The sequence below is a fragment of the Colossoma macropomum genome, unplaced genomic scaffold (genome assembly GCF_904425465.1).
Source record: "Colossoma macropomum unplaced genomic scaffold, Colossoma_macropomum, whole genome shotgun sequence".
NCBI lineage: Eukaryota > Metazoa > Chordata > Actinopteri > Characiformes > Serrasalmidae > Colossoma > Colossoma macropomum.
In genome coordinates this window covers 20,878,502-20,897,802 of record NW_023494802.1, presented here as the reverse complement: position 1 = coordinate 20,897,802, position 19,301 = coordinate 20,878,502, and the positions used below count along the sequence as shown (strand labels likewise).

Here is a 19,301-nt window from a genome sequence, read left to right as displayed (position 1 = left end):
TTATGCCAGATTTGTTATAATAGGTCACCTCATAGTCGGACCCTCCAGCAGAAGACCCCCCAAGACCTGTGCCACAATTCAAACCATGGTTTCCACAAGCATTCAAAGTGTTTGATTATTCGACTGTTTTCAATAACAGCAGTCTTGCCTGGCAGACTGCTGGTTAAAGTTACGAACATGTGTCCAGTCTGGTCAATCTGTCCTAAACTGCCATATTCCAGGCTAACTCATCACATTGTACTGTGAACTATGACGCATCATCTTCTTACAACTTTTCAAGGAGAAAAAAACTAAAACTAAACTAAGGCCTAATCCCATTTCTTATTCTTACCCCTACCCCTTGTTTTCGAGTGTTGCCCCTTGGAACTGAGTTACAGGGTAGTGGCTGAACTCTTCCCTCTGAAATGGGACCCTCAAATAAAAAGAGCATCACTTCATTAACAGCTACCAGCGCTGCTCTGTAGGCGACCCTGCCAGTCTGCAGTGACAGCAGAGGAGGGTAAAGTTCAGCTCCTCACTGCTGGGCTTTAGTTACATTTAGGGCATCATATGATCTTCAAAGAGGGGGGCAATTATTTATTATCACCCACCCCTAATTCTTCAGTGATATGAAGCTGAAATCAGATATTTGCCAGCTTTTTGTTCAAACTTTCCCGTTCCTCCTTAAATGGTCAGAATGTAAGAATGTACTGCTGCACCATTTAAGGTGGAACGGGAAATTTAACTAGCTACGGAGACGTCAGCAAGTTTTTTGGTTGTTGTGAAGAAAAGGACCATAATACATTAAAATGACACTAAACCAAGATAATACGATGGTTATCGGAATTTTTAACGGACAAAATATTCACATTTGTGGGTTTCCTTGGTCTCTTGTGCTCCATTTTGTCGGTTTTTCTTTTTTTTCTTTGTTTGGAGTCTCTGAAAAACCTCCGTTTGAAGGATCATGTAGCTCTAACACTTCGCCCTACCCCTCTATCTCAACAAGAATCAGGCTAAGTGGTAGGTGCGAGGGGTGAAATGGGATTGGGCCCAAAACTAACTAACCAACCTAAACAACCTGAAGCAAATCTGCCAGGAAGAATTGGACAAAAATCAAAGCTGGTAGAATCTAATCTCAGTATAGTATACAAACAATACTAGATCAACTGCATCACATATCACTGTTGTCAGAAGAAAACATTGTATCTCCGTTTTTGTCGTTTTTCAGTTTTTGACAAAATTTGAAAATACCTCTTTCCCTTTACATTGTGTGTAAATTTCATGATGAATGGACCAAAATAAACGACCCAAAATGACTTGGAAAAACGTCTGGTTCCATTGACCTCCATTAAAAGTAAAGCAGGTTTATTCCTTTTCCTGTAAAGTTACCATTTTGGAGATACAAGGTTTTCTTCCGACAGCAGTGATACGTTACATATTATACGTAGTATGTATAAAATGATGGATACATGAATTTTATTTAACTTTAAGCAACTGGCCCTCTGAAATTCTCTGTATTGTCCTCCCAGTGTTACCATGAGACAGTGAGGACCGATGGCATGTCACATAAGCAGAGATAAGCGGAGCGCCTTCAGCAAAACGTAAATCTTCTCCTGTTGCCAGCACTTCTGACTCCTGTAAAGAATAGAGCCTCTGGCTGCCTGTAAGTCAAATCAGCTCTCTTATATGGGAACCACGCCTGCTTTGGTTTAAACACTAAAAAAACAACAAAAAACAACAAAAAACCAATAATGCTGAATCTATAAATTACACTAAGCAGCAGATCAAAGCAGGTGGCTGGTGGCAGTGAAGCATGTGAATATCGTCTATGATGACAGGTGATAACAATCATATCAAATGATGGTACCAAGTAATATGCAAAGCAGAGACAAGACAGTGCAACATGCACTTATTATAGAAGTTACTGCTCCTCAAGGACTGCCTCAACTGGGAACTGAGTGCAGTTGGCTGGAAAAAAACCAGGAAACTGTGGTTTAATTTGGCATTTCTAAGAGAAGAAACACCAGAGCTTATATTCAAATGTGCAGGTAAAAGATGCTGTGGGTAAAAATCATGAAAACAAGCTGAGCGAAAAAAAGATGCTCAGAGATCATAGCAGGTCAAAGAGGCAAAATTATGAGAGACTGAGTATTTTGGGTAGAGCGTTTTATTATAGTAATTTACATTTACATTTAGGCTACGCCTTTTACTGAGTTTAGCGCATTGCTCAAGGGAACAACGGCAGTAGCCATCAACTGAAGCCCTTACTTAATCAATCAAGCAAATTCATGCAAATGAATTTTATTTCAAGTGGTGAGAAGTCCTGTTAAATCAGATATAGTCCTCGAATGTCTGTATCCTGTACTTGCTGAGATAGTCTACGTATTTAATAGTAAAGGTTCCTAAATGGTTCTTTGTTCGGACATACACCACTCAGGCGTAACATTCTGACCACCTCCTTGTTTCTATGCTCATTGTCCATTTTATCAGCTCCACTTACTATATAGGTGCACTTTGTAGTTCTACAGTTACAGACTGTAGTCCATCTGTTTCTCTGATACTTTGTTAGCCCCCTTTTACCCTGTTCTTCAGTGGTCAGGACCCCCATGGACCCTCACAGAGCAGGTACTATTTGGGTGGTGGGTCATTCTCAGCACTGCAGTAACACTGACGTGGTGGTGGTGTGTTAGTGTGTGTTGCGCTGGTCTGAGTGGATCAGACACAGCAGTGCTGCTGGAGTTTTTAAGCACCTCAGTGTCGCTTCTGGACTGAGAATAGTCCACCAACCAAAAACATCCAGACAACAGCGTCCTGTCTTTGCATCGGTAAATGGTTCTTCAGATTGATGAAGAATGTGTTGTATGTGGTTCTATTTTTTGATGAGGGTTTTATGTAGCACCCGTAAGGGTTCTTCTGTTGTTACGATATCAAACTTGTGACTATAGAAGAACCCTTTTTGGTGCTATGTAGAGCTCTTTTCAAAATGCTTCTCCATCAGTCCGAAGAACCCTTTTACAACATAACAAAAAAATGGTTCTGTCTATTATTTTTAGATTATTGTTATTTAATGTAATCATTTTACTTGTTGGATTTAAACCCTGCAAGTATTGTAGTAATGCTGTTATTTCAATTTTAAGTTTTGTTGGGAACAAAAGGGTTAAACTCTTGAAACACTGAACAGAAACGTATCTAATATAATATGTGTTTAGGGTCCGGTGGTATCTTGGTTGATACAGCAAAGCAAGCTCTCCCATCGGTTAGGACTTCAGAAGGCTGAATTGAAGGCCTAACATACCAGATGTAATTACAAAGTGACAGTGGGATCAACAAAGCATGTTTTCATTTTAATGGGTGCAAAATCTCTCTAGGCCTTATGCTAGCAGAAATTAGCATTATTTTTCCTAGATTTTGACCCACTTTTGACATTTATGGCTCAAAATAGAGGCATAGCTCTAATAGTCATGGTTTGCCACTCCTGTATATAAAATGATTTATTTACTTGGTCCAATCGATCAAACCATACGGCTAAAGTTGAGTTTTTTTATATTAAATTCAGTCTTTTGGTCACACGGGATCACTGATTTTTGACAAAGCAATAGCAAATCCAAATCTGATTGAAAAATAAGAGTAATAAGATCACATAATAAAAAAAAAAAAAAATCAAATATGCACTGTTATATGTTCAGACAAAGTGCAATTATGCAAAATTTCTTCACTTCACAGATTTCAGAACACACTCTAAGGTATTTTTCCCTCATCATACTAAATTTAGTTGATGGGTTCACCAGTGATTGTAAAATGCAGAAACTGTATTCAAAGGTCACAAATTTTTTGTAATATGGAATATATACTTTTTTGGCACTTCTGCTTTTAAGAGTACAAACCAACCAGACAGTTCATTAAGTACACCTAGCCCAGCTCCATTTCCCATATAGGTGCACTTTGTAGTTCTACAATTACACACAGTAGTTCATCTGTTTCTCTGCATACTTTGTTAGCCTTTGTTTTATTTGGGTGGTGGATCATTCTCAGCACTGCAGAGAAGGTCTGGCTGCAGACATGCACTCTCGGCCCGACATGCACCGCCAGCCTATTAATGACGTCAGTGCCGCTCTGCCACAACAGGGTTTTTGTCGGTTTTATGAGGAAAAACAGCGAAACACAGCAAAACCGCTGGGCAACAAGAGTTACACTGAACATATATTAGTGTATCATACTGCAATACAGTAATTAAATATGGAAACTTTCAAAATAAAAGCATGGCAATAAGACATGAATGTCGGGTTTATTCGCAGAAAAAAAAAAACAAACAGGCTACTGCTGAAACTCACGAAAGCTGTGCTATAGACGATTAGACCCGTTATGAATAAAACCTGATGATTTTGCTTCCTAACAGGAGTTGGCTTGATGGTTACCATTAGGAAATGAACATCTGTATCTGGAATCAGTCCCAAAACACCTGATTAAACCATCAGAATCATTTACACTGTGATATCAACCCATCAGGAAAACACAGAAGACCATTAGCAACTACTGAAAACCACCAGGAACCAACAGACACTTTTAATGGGTTCAATGACTTTTTTCAACAGGGCGGTTCATTAAACGGAATTCTCTGTGTTATGGACGAAAAATGGATTAAGTGATGATATCGCTGACGTCACTGGAGCTGAGAGTGCATCAGTCTGAGAGTGCATGTCTGCAGCCAGGCTCTGTTGGGCACTGCAGCAACACTGACATGGTGGTGGCGTGTTATTGTGTATTGAGCTGGTACAAGTGGATCAGACAGAAGAAGGCGTTTTTAATGAAGCAGCTGGTCGGTGTACATATTACAGAAGTATTGCCTGTTTCTACTATTTAAGAATATATCCTGTTAGGCTAAAGTTACAGGGCTGGAGCACAAAGGACTCAACACAAAGGATTAAAAGCTGCTGCAATCTACACCGAGAAATTCTGCCAGCTTTAAAAACATGTATCAGTTCATTCAAGAATGATATGGGCTTGGCTGTAATTATCATGGCACTCGGGCTTCAGGCCCTGTCATGTTGGTGTCTCAAATCCACATGCAGGACTTTGGCATGTGCAGATGCATTTCAGTCTGACAGCCTGACACTGAACACTGAAGAATGAAGAAGTTCCAAAAACGTTGGCTAATCGTGTCTATAACGAAGGCTTTTGTTGGGCAGAAGTCAACAATCTGCATATGCGCATTCCTGAATAGATAGACCTAACAGGACCACTTCTTCACTGGAGAGGGCTATTAAAACAGAGAAGCACTAAAGGCTGCTCCCCAGTGGTGGGAATATTCAACAACAAACGATATCTTTCGATCTGACACACAAGGCAGCACCACTGCTCTGTAATCTAAAGCAGATCTAAATGTATTCAGGCATTACACGAGAGGCTGTCGTTAACATGCTTCATTTTGCCGAGCAGATGAAAGAAGACAGATCTCAAATGTTCTTGCGTGAATGCATGGTCTGACCACACCCATGTGAATCATATCTGCTGTTCCCATCAACCTCTTGTGGAAAATGCAGGTTTATATCTCTCACTTTCACAGAGAACCTATGAGATGGTTCTAACTGTACATTACTTCCTCCTGGATTAATCAGAATATTTCTGAAAGATGTTCAAGAACTACGCTTCTTTGTTGTATCTCGTCATAGGGGGCAGTCGTGGGCTGGAGGTTAGGGAAGTGCCCTTGAGCAAGACACCTAACCCCCAACTACTCCCCGGGCGCTGTGGATAGGGCTGCCCACCGCTCAGGGGCAAGTGTGCTCACTGCCCCCTAGTGGGTGTGTGTGTGTGTGCATTCGCTAGTGTGTACATGGTATTTCACTGTATCGATGGGTTAAATGCGGAGGTGAAGTTTCCCCATTGTGGGACTAATAAGGGTCACTTAATCTTAATAAAATCTCATTAGCTCTGTCATTCTCTCTTCATCCAGGGTCGACCAGAGGAGGATGGGTTCCTCCCTTGAGCCTGGGTTCCTCTCACCCCAAGGGAGTTTTTCCTCACCACTGTCGCCTCTGGCTTGCTCATGGGGGGCTTGGACCCGGATTTAGCTCCTTACGTCTATACATGGACTCCTTTTTATTGTCTCTTATTTTCTTATCTATTTTCTTTTTTATTCTTTTGATCCATCCTAAACTGCTTTTCTGTAAAGCTGCTTTGAGACAGAACTAGTTGTAAAAAGTGCTATACAAGTAAATGTTGCTGCTGTTGTTGTTGCTGTTGCTGTTGTTGTTGTTGTTGCTGTTGTTGTTGTTGTTGTTCATACCAGCTTTTGAAGAGCCCATATCCGGCATTTTACTTGTGTTTTCTTGCCTTCCCTAAGGTCCACTAATGACATTTGTGTGGGTTTTTGTACCCAAATGACACCAATTTTTGTACTCTCCAAAGTGGTTGTTCAAACTGCTGTCTAGGTTGAAAGACCTTTATAACGTCATTGTGAACATGTGGGCTAAACCACAGAAAAGACTATTATAGCACTGCCTGCTCTATATAAGTCAATGCTATTGGACACTGAAATGCCTAAAAAAGTACAGGGAAGTGAAGTTAATCTACTCACAAAACAGAGGTTATGGCATTTTCTTTCATGATACACAATGGCTCCCTCTATAGGAAGTGCTAAGGACAGCGGCCTGTGTCAGTCAGACCACTGAGCTAAACTAAACGGACATGGTGAGGCTGTATCTAAAAATGAGGTGAGTCCACATCTCATCACCTCTCCTTTAGGCCACTGATGAGGGGACTGTCAGCACACAGCACTGAGTGAGCAAACAACACTGTAGAACAAAACTAAGCAGATATATGAGGCAGACATGCTGTGTAAACATCCTGAACTGATGCTTCATGGAGCAAAGCGTGTCACATGGCAGCACCTCTTGTGCAGTGGGCTTTTAAATCATATGTAGCAGAGCTGCGTATTGAAATTGTAGTGATGTCTGTCTTGTAAACGAATCACTCATGCAACTTTTATGTAATTGTTATTGGCTGAAGACTTAATAAAAAAGAAAATCTCATGAAAAATACAATAGTTTGACCTTCTGTTAGAGTGAGTGCAGGTAATTTGGTGCAGTCTAAGTGTATTGTATTCATTTCTAGGGAGGGGCGATGCCTTTTATTTTCAGTTCAATAGCAAGTAATACAGTGGTTAATATCTCAATACCAGTACTCATATTGATGATAAAAAGGTTTTCTCATACATATAAAAAGATTTTTACAGTGTAAACCACCAAATTGGCATAAAGAAATTATATTTTCATACATAAACATGGTATTTCCATGACATAAAAATGCTATTTAAAAGATGTAGCATTATTTTTAAATAAACTGCAACAAAAATTGACCGCTCACGACTGCTCCACCCACCCCTATTCTTTTCCTAATCTGTTCTGTGCCATTCAAAGCTAAGGTCACTTTTCTTACAGACCATGTGGTCAAAATCAAATGACTTCATTGGAGTGATGTTATAAAGCTGTTGGAGCTGATCAGTGATCCAGGAAAGTGATCCATTCAACCCCACAGTAAAGGCAAGAACACATGTTGCCCTTTCATTTGTTAAGGTTGTAATTATTTACTGTCCTGTCATATAATCCATATATATCCCAATATATTTTTTCCTATGTTAACCTCAGCAAATACATTGTGCACTAATAATGTCCCTTTATTAATAAATGCAGTGTTTAATTTGCTCCCTGTAGAGGATGTGTTAGCTCAATTTCACTTTGGAAAATAAACAAAACATGTAATTTTACTGGAGGTGTTCAAACTTCTGCATACTGTACAAGAGAAATATAATATAATGTAATATAATAAAATTTTGTTATGAAGCCTGTGAAAAAAAGTTGTTCCAAATTATACCATCCCAAGTGGCCTAATGTGCCCTCCCAAGTTACCAAACTCAAACAATAAAAAATATTTTGCTACACCAAACATAAACTTATTTTCCATTCTATAGCTGATAGTATAAATGTCTATACTTCAAACTTAAATACCCTAAGAATGTCAGAAATACACCGATCAGGCATAACATTATGACCACCTCCTCGTTTCTACGCTCATTGTCCATTTTATCAGCTCCACTTACTATATAGGTGCACTTTGTAGTTCTACAGTTACAGACTGTAGTCCATCTGTTTCTCTGATACTTTGTTAGCCCCCTTTTACCCTGTTCTTCAGTGGTCAGGAACCCCATGGACCCTCACAGAGCAGGTACTATTTGGGTGGTGGATCATTCTCAGCACTGCAGTAACACTGACGTGGTGGTGGTGTGTTAGTGTGTGTTGTGCTGGTCTGAGTGGATCAGACACAGCAGTGCTGCTGGAGTTTTTAAACATTGTGTCCACTCACTGTCCACTCTATTAGACATTCCTACTTTGTCAGTCCACCTTGTAGATGTAAAGTCAGAGGCGATAGCTCCACTCGCACCAGCGCAACACACACTAACACACCACCACCACATCATTGTTACTGCAGTGCTGAGAATGATCCACCATCCAAATAGTACCTGCTCTGTGAGGGTCCATGTGGGTCCTGACCACTGAAGAACAGGGTAAAAAGGGGCTAACAAAGTATCAGAGAAACAGATGGACTACAGTCTGTAACTGTAGAACTACAAAGTGCACCTATATAGTAAGTGGAGCTGATAAAATGGACAATGAGCGCAGAAACAAGGATCATAATGTTATGCGTGATCGGTGTATATGGAGCAGAAAAAAGTTTTTTGATCAATTAAAAAGGGCCATTGAACTGTTTTGGCAAACTGAGTTTGCTAGATACGTCTCATCTCCTATAAAGTAGTCCAGTGTGAGACACATTAAGTGGAGAGGTGCTGCCCTCTTGTGTTCACTCATAACTGTTGTACAGTAAATGTGTGTACAACACGAGGAATGTAGCCTTTGATATGTAACATTAGTTAACCATACATATAAGCACAAAATATCACTGTAAAATAATGGTTAATCACAGTAAAATAGCAACTGTATACAATGACTTCACAATTACCTGCCCCACAAGATTACGGTGATGCAGCTGCATTTGGCTGTACACTTACAGTAAAAAGCTGGAATTAAAATACAGTAATCTCCTGTATTTTTACACAACAACTCTTAAGGTAAAGCAAATCAGTAGCCAGTAATTTACTGTAAATTTACAGATGAGAAAAATGACTGAATTTTACAGCCCTATAAATATGTTTGTGCCTCTTTCACTCTCAGTTGCCATCATATCCCATAATGTTGTGCTGTACAGCTCAGTGCTGACCTCACAGTAATTTGCTGTGACAGTATATACTGATTGGTGACTTAAGTCAATCTCCTGTTTCTACGCTCATTGTCCATTGTATCAGCTCCACTGACCATATAGTTTTAGTTCTACAATTACAGACTGTAGTCCATCTGTTTCTCTGCATACTTTGTTACGCTGTTCTTCAGTGGTCAGGAACCCCAGAAGACCCCCACAGAGCAGGTACTATTTGGGTGGTGGATCATTCTCAGCACTGCAGTAACACTGACGTGGTGGTGGTGTGTTAGTGTGTGTTGCGCTGGTCTGAATGGATCAGATACAGCAGTGCTGCTGGAGTTTTTAAACACTGTGTCCACTCACTGTCCACTCTATTAGACACTCCTACCTTGTCAGTCCACCTTGTAGATGTAAAGTCAGAGACGATAGCTCATCTGCTGCTGCACAGTTTGTGTTGGTCATCCTCTAGTCCTTCATCAGTGGTCACAGGACGCTGCCCACAGGACGCTGTTGGCTGGATATTTTTGGTTGGTGGACTATTCTCAGTCCAGCAGTGACACTGAGGTGTTTAAAAACTCCAGCAGCACTGCTGTGTCTGATCCACTCAGACCAGTGCAACACACACTAACACACCACCACCACGTCAGTGTTACTGCAGTGCTGAGAATGACCCACCATCCAAATAGTATCTGCTCTGTGAGGGTCCATGGGGGTCCTGACCACTGAAGAACAGGGTAACAAAGTATGCAGAGAAACAGATGGACTACAGTCTGTAATTGTAGAACTACAGAGTGGACAATGAGCGTAGAAACAAAGCCAAGCTTAATAAATTGGCCGGTTGGTGTATATACACAATGAAAATGTATTTTACTGTAAAAATTAGTGTTATATATTGTGATATCGTGGCACTAATTAACAGTATAAAACATTGTTTCAATACCAAAAGTGTTTTTATTGGTATTGAACAAAAGTTTCATAGGAAGTGAAGCATTTTGTTGTGTCTATTGTGCTGTATCATCACCAGGTGTTGCTGTCGGCAACGTTTTGAATAACTCAGGATTCAGTTTTACCAAAAAGCCTTTTTAGGTTTGTGTAGTTCTGTTTTTATAAACCACAAGGTGTCCTGAATTCTAAGTGAGGATTTCATGATTTCAGTTCAGTTTTATTGTATTGTGCCTTTCACAATATATGCAATAGATAAACAGCATCTAATCTCCTTCTCCTAAAATGTTTTACACCCCTCTTCTTCTCAGATAGACAACAACAAATCGCTGTTGTCAGAAGAAAACCTTCTCCATTTTTGTCGTTTTTGACATAATTTGAAAGTGCTTATTACCCTTTACATTGTTTGTAAATTCCATGATGAATGGACTAAAAGAAATGACCCAAAATGACTTGGAAAAACGTCTGGTTCCATTGACCTACATCAAAAGTCAAGTAGGTTTTTTTCTTCTGTTACCATTTTGGAGATATGAGATCAATTTCACAGATTCAGACAACAGCGAAATGTAAGATGATTAATATTAGCAAATCAAAATAGCCCTCACTACCCTCAACCATCAGTCTGGGCTCACAGGCATGTGTTTCTAGACTGCTACATCATCAGAAACTGTTCCAGTCGGGAGGATGGGTGAGGTTTTTTTCTTAACATTTAATAAACTATTATCATATAATTAATAATGCCATAGTAAACTTACATGTGTCATTTGTAATTATAAATGCATTTATGTGATGTGTCAGTAAGATCTTCTATAAATGATGTACTGTTTGTTGAATAATGATTTAAATATTAATTAACTGTCATTTTTAGTTGCAAGCATGATTGAAATGTCTTGTGGACATATTTATCAGCGAATATGAACAAGTAATAATGATCTGAATTTACAACGACGGTAATAAGATGGTAGTAAATGCTAGTAAATGGTCACATATCAGTAGCAAGCAAGCATTTATACTGTAAATAAGTTGGTACATCCTCTATAGAGAACACACTTATCCTTTTTTATTGCACAGTTACTGTTTACTGAATGTAACATATTGGGGAAAAACATTAAATGTGACGCAAAAGTTATGGCACATTTTATATTTTATGATTTTTTTTGCAATATGTTCATCTCAGCAAATAAATGCAAATTGTGCAGAAAATCGGCAGAAAATGCCATATTTAAGTGTGTTTCCTGTGGAGGATGTTGTACCTTATTTCCACTTAGTAAATAGACTAACATAGTTTGTCATGGTGATGTTCAAATCTTTGCATACAATTCCATGTTTGTTTATTCTGTTAGTCAGAACTCGCTTAAACAACTGACAGCTAATTTTACACTGATTAGAAGGCGATTGTGTTTGAACATAGTCATTGTTAATTGCTTGCTCACACTTAATTATTGGTAAAAGATAGACCTTAAAATAATTCAGTAAAAGTGTTACTAAAGAAAATGCTGTTTATCCTCTTTAGCCGCCTACAATCCTCTCTGACGAAATTTCAAAAGAATTGCCGATGGATAAAGCTAACTACCACGCTTTATTTAAAAAGGTCAGTATTATTTATGATAACAAAATGCGATATGCTATTTCTGTAGTTGTGTATCTGTTTTTGAGGGTTTACATTGAATGCAGGGTGTGAAATTAAGAGCTTTCAGACTAACATTTAACTACAAACAAATTACTGTTTTGCCAGCACCATTTCATAATTAAAAATCAATGTTTTGTTTGCCAGCTTACCGTCATTAATAATAATAATAATAATAATAATAATAATAATAATAACAATAATTTAATTTATATAGCACTTTTCATGCCGGTGGCAGCTCAAAGTGCTTTACAGACAGGTGATAAAACATAGTTATACAAGAAATAGTTTGTATTTATTTAAAATCATAAGAAAATGAAGAAGATTAAATTACAAGACAAAAACCACGAGACATTCAGTTTTAGTTGAATGCTAATCTAAAGAGATACGTTTTTAGGTGCTTCTTAAAAGTGAGCGCTGAGGTTGACTGTCTAATAAAAGGTGGAATTGAGTTCCACAGTTTAGAAGCAGAATAACTGAAAGAGTCAACAGTATTTTCTCCGTTAAATTCTGCACCAACTCCCTTCCGCGGCCTTGGTAGACCATTCCTTTTATTTATTATGATTATGTAATGTGAATGAAGAGCCTTGATTGGACGGTGCTACAAAGGATCCACCTTTCTTGCATGCAGCCTAGCTCTTGGAATGCAGCTAGCGTGTATGCTGTGGGATAATTAATGTGATTGACCTCGTTATAGGACAATTAACCACTTCAATTTTCATTGTGACTGTCAATGGATATAAATGTACAAGATAATGACTGTAAAACAGCTGACAGCCAAGGACATAAATAAGTTGAAGCTCTATTTTAGGGTTTTGATTGTTATTTAGTGCTATTTTGGGCTTTTGACTGTTGGCCTTATAATAGTACTAGTGCCTAAGTTTGGTTGAAATTGCAGCCATGGTTTGGAAACCTCTGAAGATCCAATGATTTCATAAATTCACAAATTTTTGTTTGTGCTCAACAAATGTTTTCACCATGAAATTCACCTGTGTTCTAGCTTTAACCTCCATTGCAGGTGCCCTTAGGATTTTACACGCATGGATTATTTGTGACTCTGAGGAAGTGTGCTTGATTGTGATTTATACTCACATCAGGTAAAGCAAAAGGTGGAAACTGAAATGAAAACATGAAGGCGGATTTAAGTAAACACTTTATTTTTTGTAGCAAAAAAACAGCACCTCATTGGTACACTGTTGGACATTTCCTTTTGCATCTGACAGAGTACAATGGGAAGACATTCTCTACAGAGCAGGCACACAACATGGATCTGCCACAAACAGTGATGCCCTTTAACACAAATGTGCACATAACCCTTCATAAACAATTGTAAAAACCTGTCACAGTGCATTGAGGGACTTAAAGAGTAGCCAATGTTGGTGGCAGATCTAGCATTCTCCAGCTTATAGATGCGGCCCCGAAGGCATGTTGTGCAAGACAGTACAACTTGTGTGGAGCAGACTGAGAGCGTTTGTTTTTAGTGCAGAACGTGGACATGAGCATAAGGCACGGTGTGAGAAGATAATGTTTGGTCTCTTGCAAATCCTTTGGTCAGAGTGAAGGCATTTATCGCTTTACAGCCTACTTTATGACCGCTTCCGCTGGGACTGTTTACTTTGGACCACTGGTTTAGAGGCAGGATGAGAAATGGATAAGAACACAAGAAGGTTACAAGACAGAAGTGGAGAACACGCTCTGGGCTCAATCCTGGACGACCTCGGAGGACTCGGACACCACTTTGCCGTCCTTGGTCTCGATCATCTTGATGACCACGCTCTTCTTGCTCTGGGTGATGCTGCTGTCGCCATAGCCGCTGCCAGAGCTGTAGCCACCATAGCCGCCGCCGTAGCCGCCGCCATAGCCGCCAGAGTAACCGCTTGAGTAACCGCTAGAGTAGCTGCTGTAGGCGCTGCCAGCACTCTCCATTGGGAAGGAGCTATAGCTTGCTGCAGAGCACAGAAATTATACAAGGTCAGAATTGTATATAATTGAACACTGTATATTATATATCTTTTCTACTTTGCAAAATCTCATAAAAAGCCAAGAAGAAAAAAGAAAACTTACTGCTCTGTTTGGAGATGTTGATGGCCTTGATTCCAGTTGCCAGTCTGTTGGTAAAACACATCCATGGTTAGAAGTCTATCCTCTCCTATATGATCCTTCAATCAGTCATTAGACAACATGGCAGAAAAAAGGCTTAGTGGACTCACCTGTCCTCCTCTCCTTCCAGGAGCTTCCTGTAGGTGGCGATCTCAATGTCCAGGGCCAGTTTGACGTTCATCAGATCCTGGTACTCTCTGATCTGGCGTGCCATGTCCTGCTTGGCTCTCTGCAGGGCCTCCTCCAGATCCTTGATACGAGCCTTGGCGTCCCTCACTGCCATCTCCCCACGTTCCTCAGCCTCAGCGATCTGGTTCTCCAGGTTGGCACGCTAAGTCAAAAGGGACGACACCATGAGTGCTCTGCAGCCACTACTTTCCACGCTTGCTGGAAATGATTTGTGTTTGAATAAGACTTCATGATTTGTGTTTTACTAATAGTGGATATATGGACCATGTGGATCCTCACCTGTCCCTTCACAGAATCGATTTCAGACTGCAGTCTCTGGATCATGCGGTTGAGGTCAGAAATCTCTGTCTTGGTTGCTCTGAGGTCATCTCCATACTGGTTGGCAGATGTCTGCATCTCCTCAAACTGAGAAAGAGAAGAGAATCCAGATAAGATGGTTGGTACATTAAATGGCAAGTAGCTTTGCCCCTTTAAATTGTAATCTTAACAGTAGCCCAGCAGTTGATCCATACCTTTGACTTGTACCACGTCTCGGCCTCGGCACGGCTGCGGTTGGCGATGTCCTCATACTGAGCGCGGACCTCAGCCACGATGGCGTCCATGTCCAGCTTTCTGCTGTTGTCCATCTCCACCACCACTGAGGTGTCCTTGATCTGGGACTGCAGCTCACGGATTTCCTACAAGATTGAGTGGAAAACAATGAGCACTTATAATGTAGGAGATACCAAAAAAAAAAAAAACTGGCGGAAAAGACTTTGAAGGCGGGTTACCTCCTCATAGATCTGCCTGAGGAAGTTGATCTCATCTGTAAGGCTCTCCAGCTTAGCCTCCAGCTCAACCTTATTCATGTAGGCTTCGTCAACATCCTGGAGAAAATGTAAAGGTATTATTGTAGATGAATATAATAGATTTAAAATAACATGTTTCTAGCTAGACTTGGTTTTAATTGAAATGCATCTGCCAGTTTAGTCAAAACCCTCTATGCTGACCTTCTTGATGAGGACAAAGTCGTTCTCAGCTTCTGTACGCTTGTTGATCTCATCTTCATACCTGAAAAATGAAAAGAAAATTAATGATGTTATGAATATGTCAGATCACAATGTATTACCAAACTCTGAAGGCTTGAGAAGAATAATAAAGTGTAATATGAAAGCGTACACTAGGGGGAAGCAGTGTTGTGTCTCTGAGGGAAAAGCTCTTGAAGTCATGGCTGAAGTTTCAAGCCAAGACTCAGTTTTAAGTCTAATGTCGCCATTTAGCTGGTGACAGTTCATAAGTGTACATCGGGATTGGCAGAAAAGGTGCGGCATGACTTTTTGTTTTATGGCCTTGCAGTCTATACCGTGACTCATGTTGGTTGCTAGCCAAGTCCAGCTTGTTTTCTCGTTTTTAGTAACGCACCTATAATATTATTCAGGACATGCCAGCACAGTGATGCAAATCCTGTCAATGAAAATGAATTAGACAATGGACTTAGCAAACTAGGGAGTGACCTTATGCCTTATTCATATGGGTACAGTCACTTTTTTCTCCTTGCATAAGCCTTGCTGGAAACATGGCCTGAACCTATTCCCAAAGCCCCAGTATAACATTTTTTCCTCCACTATCTGCATTTATGGAGTGCTGTTTATGCTGGGAACACTTAAGTGTACCACAAAAGCCAGCATTCACAAAACTTGGGCACCATCCATTCACCACAGCCCAAGAGTGGAAAGCCTCCAGCTGAGCTGAAGTGAGCTGTTAATGCAAGCCAGCGACTTACTTATTCTTGAAGTCCTCCACCAGGCCCTGCATGTTGTGCAGGTCAGCCTCTAGCCTCATCTTGTCATTGCCCAGGCTGTCGAGCTGTCTGCGCAGGTTGGCGATGTAGGCCTCGAACATGGCATCGATGTTGGAACGAGTGGTGGTCTGGCCCTGGAGGAGGCTCCACTTGGTCTCCAGCATCTTGTTCTGCTGTTCCAAGAAGCGTACCTGGGTGGGCGAGAGGAGAATGGGGTTATTGTTTCAGCCAAGACACAAATGAAGACCATATTCAGGGCTGCAAAGAGGGCTAGGCCCAGATTGCTGTTGCATTCAGTGACTGAATGGAGCCGTGGTTTCTGGACCAGCCTGACATTTAATGCAGCAAACCACAACCACATGCCAAAGGGCACCATGTGAAATCAGTCAACATCTTAGGAGCCCCGCAGGTCTGATGTTTTATGGAATGGGTGACTGTTTGCAGGATTGCATTGGGGTTTTTTTCCAGGGAAATTGTGACGCACATCCTTATACAGGACTGGGGTGAGGGGTGGGGGGATGGGGTTTCACAAATGCAGTACCTACCCTGATTTTCCTGTTTTATGGCGGGTTTAGATGGACAGGTCAAGCCAAGACAAGACAAAGCTTAGTGGAATTTGGGAAAAGTAATGTGCTATTAGTGGGCCAGTGTCGACTTGTCTAGCTGCAAACTAGTGGTCAGTTTTCATCTGTTGCTTAGAGTAGGTAACATTGCCTGGCCTTTTACAGGGGCATGATAATCCCTATTTATCTAAAGAAGTAATAATAGATTAAACAAATGAAGATTACCATTGCACTAATGCTAACATAAAGCACTCCTGTCTTGACCGACAACTTTATTCAAAGCAGCCACTGCATTGACAATTCAATGCAATGCAAAGCAGATTGTTTTCATATGGTAAAGAGAAAGAACATGTCTTTAATATTCAATCAGAAAGAAATGGATAAAAACTAGTTATGCTTTGTCGTCGCTGACTTAAGAGCGCCTGTTACGTAATCTGTCCAGTGCTGTTTGCTTGAACATGACACCATTTCTCCAGATTAAATATTAACTCTGTAGAGCAGGTCTTGTAGGTTCTGGCGACAATAGCCTTTCTGCCTGATGGTACGAAACTAGCTTAAGGGTTTCACTTTCTACAATGTGTTCTACACTGGAAGCCAAAATTTTATGAAAAAACTGTTGGTTTGACAAAGTGGATATTTGGTAGAAGTACATATCCAGAGGTTCCTTCTAGTTTGGGTGTGCACACTGCATTTTAGTTGGAGTTTGTTGCCTCTGAGGCAGACTGTTGCAAAGGTAAACCATTCATTCTGACCAGTGACACGCCCTACTCCCCACCCGAGCACACATCTCCTGTTCTTCTCTGCAGCAAGAAGCCATTACAAAAGTTTGTAGAGCAAGTTATCACTTTTGCAGGAGAACAAATTATTTTTTACACTTCTTAATGCCTCATATTTCTGTTCCTTATGTTCATTGACTTGGTGATCACTATGAAGTGAATTAGATGTCATTCAAAGTTTGTTATTCAAAGTGAGACGTGGTCTTCTGAAGATCTTTCCCTGTTAGCACAGTGTTAATTGCAGCATTGTCCTAAGCTTCATTTACACTGTTAGGAGCCCTAAGCGCTTATACTTCAGGCTTATTATTCAGAGAACTTAAGGATCATTATCCAGGAACTACTATGAGGCATGTAGTTACAAGAGTGAGGATAAAAGTTGGTACCAACTAAAGGTTCCTTGGAGTCTAAGGTGTCAAAACCAAGCAGAGAGCCAAACATTACAGTTACTCACCTTGTCAATGAAGGAGGCGAAGCGGTTGTTGAGGGACTTGATCTGCTCTTTCTCCTGGGTGCGGACAGCCTGGATGGTGGGGTCAATCTCCAGGTTCAGAGGGGCAAGGAGGCTCTTGTTGACTGACACGGCGGTGATGGGCATGACATTGCCGCCCATGCCCATTCCGGCGCCCATGCCCAGACCCATGCCGCCTCCGTAGGCTGTGGAGCTGGTGACATAGCTGCCACCTCCCAGTCCACCTCCCAGTCCACCTCCAAAGCCACGGTTGACCCCTCCATAGGAGCTGCGTGCGGTGTAGCTCTGTCGGCTGATGCTGGGTCCAGAGTAGGACTGGCTGCTGAAGCTCCGGGGAACCGACCCAGAGGAGGAAGACTTGACGGTGTAGGATGTTTTCTTTGTGAGGTAAGACATTCTGTCTGTGGAACTTCTGAGCGAGAGAGCACGAGCGAGTGGGGAAGAGAGAGAGAGCAGCAGTGGGAAGCTGGTCTGCTGTGCTGGAGAAACCCGAGCAGCTGGGCAGAGGCAGTGGACACTGCCCCTCTTAGTATAGTGGAGAGTGGAGAGGGGAGGAGCCAAAGCATGACTCTGATTGGCTGGAGTAGAGTAAAGAGCAGGGCTGAAACTCAACACTCCTGTCCTTACGTTCTTCCTCTAATCATTACCTGGACATTGAGAGTAACCACACCCTCTTTTTCTCTTTTTACCCAGGCAAGTTTCTCTGGCAGCTCTGGTAAAACAGGGGTTTTGCATGATTACAGTGATGCATGGGGGCAGATCTGTATTAAATATTTATTTTACATTGTAGATGCTTAAAAAATGCCTGATTGTATGAAGTTAATTTCATTATACCACACATTTCTATTCTATCTAATAGAGTCAGCATATGGACTTTGTTACTTTGTGGTATATTGCCACATTTTCATTGTGTGAGTCAAACAACCACCTTTATTGATTTCATACATTACGAGGCTCATTCAGTAGAGGCCCACACAGTGTATCTGCTCAACACTGCTGTGTATGCTGTGCTGCAGGACATTCAAATTAAAGCCTCATCGCAAAATAGCCTTAAAACCTTTTGCCTATTCAAATAAGGCATGAGACAGCTTCAATTATCTCTGTAAAACTCATGGACTGGTGGCACTTCATAGCTCTTGGCAATGTAAGTCATACAACAACATACTTGTTGAAGGTGCACATGCCTTCGTTTTAATGTTACCTCCAGCACAGACTTTTTACTGTTTGTACAGTCTAATGGCAGAAGGAATATCACTCACACCTCCTTTTGTTATTTTAGACATTTAAAAACTTAGCTTAGCTTAGCTTGCTATGGCTAGAAACTGCATAAGGTAGATGCATCTTTTGCAGCTTTCACTGCCACAGACTTGCAAATGTGTAATAATGAATGAGGCAACTTTTACTTTGTAAAAGAAGTCATAAAGCAGAGACACCCCCGAGTTGCATTCCTTAAGACTCTGCCTCAGGCTCTTTGGCCTTCTGGACTCAGCAGACCTCGTAAACTGGATCCATTTTACAGTCACTTTGTGTTTATGGCAGCTTAATCCTTTGGCCTAGACCTTTAACAACAGCATGATAGAGTAATGATATTGTAGTGTTATATGACCCAGCAGTCCAGCATAGTTGA

General features: G+C 40.9%; 1 protein-coding gene across 1 annotated transcript; it reads right to left on the bottom strand.

Annotated features, from left to right (window-relative positions):
• Positions 1-12,937: 12,937 nt before the first annotated feature.
• On the bottom strand, positions 12,938-18,184 carry krt8 (keratin 8). The gene is made up of 9 exons (XM_036590612.1): positions 17,657-18,184; positions 15,849-16,057; positions 15,076-15,136; positions 14,857-14,952; positions 14,599-14,763; positions 14,366-14,491; positions 14,008-14,228; positions 13,862-13,905; positions 12,938-13,743 (listed from the first exon to the last, which is right to left on the bottom strand). The coding sequence occupies exons 1-9, from the start codon at positions 18,068-18,070 to the stop codon at positions 13,499-13,501; spliced, it is 1,581 nt and encodes a 526-aa protein (XP_036446505.1). The 5' UTR covers positions 18,071-18,184; the 3' UTR covers positions 12,938-13,498.
• Between the last annotated feature and the right edge of the window lie 1,117 nt (positions 18,185-19,301).

Bases quoted from the DNA above. Each gene is read 5' to 3' on its own strand.
- krt8 (XM_036590612.1), bottom strand. From the start codon at position 18,070: ATGTCTTACCTCACAAAGAAAACATCCTACACCGTCAAGTCTTCCTCC. The intron at 15,137-15,848 runs GTAAGTCGCTGG...TTCATTTTTCAG, and splicing joins GTGGAGGACTTCAAGAATAA to GTATGAAGATGAGATCAACA. The intron at 13,906-14,007 runs GTGAGTCCACTA...TTTTACCAACAG, and splicing joins CTGGAAGGAGAGGAGGACAG to ACTGGCAACTGGAATCAAGG.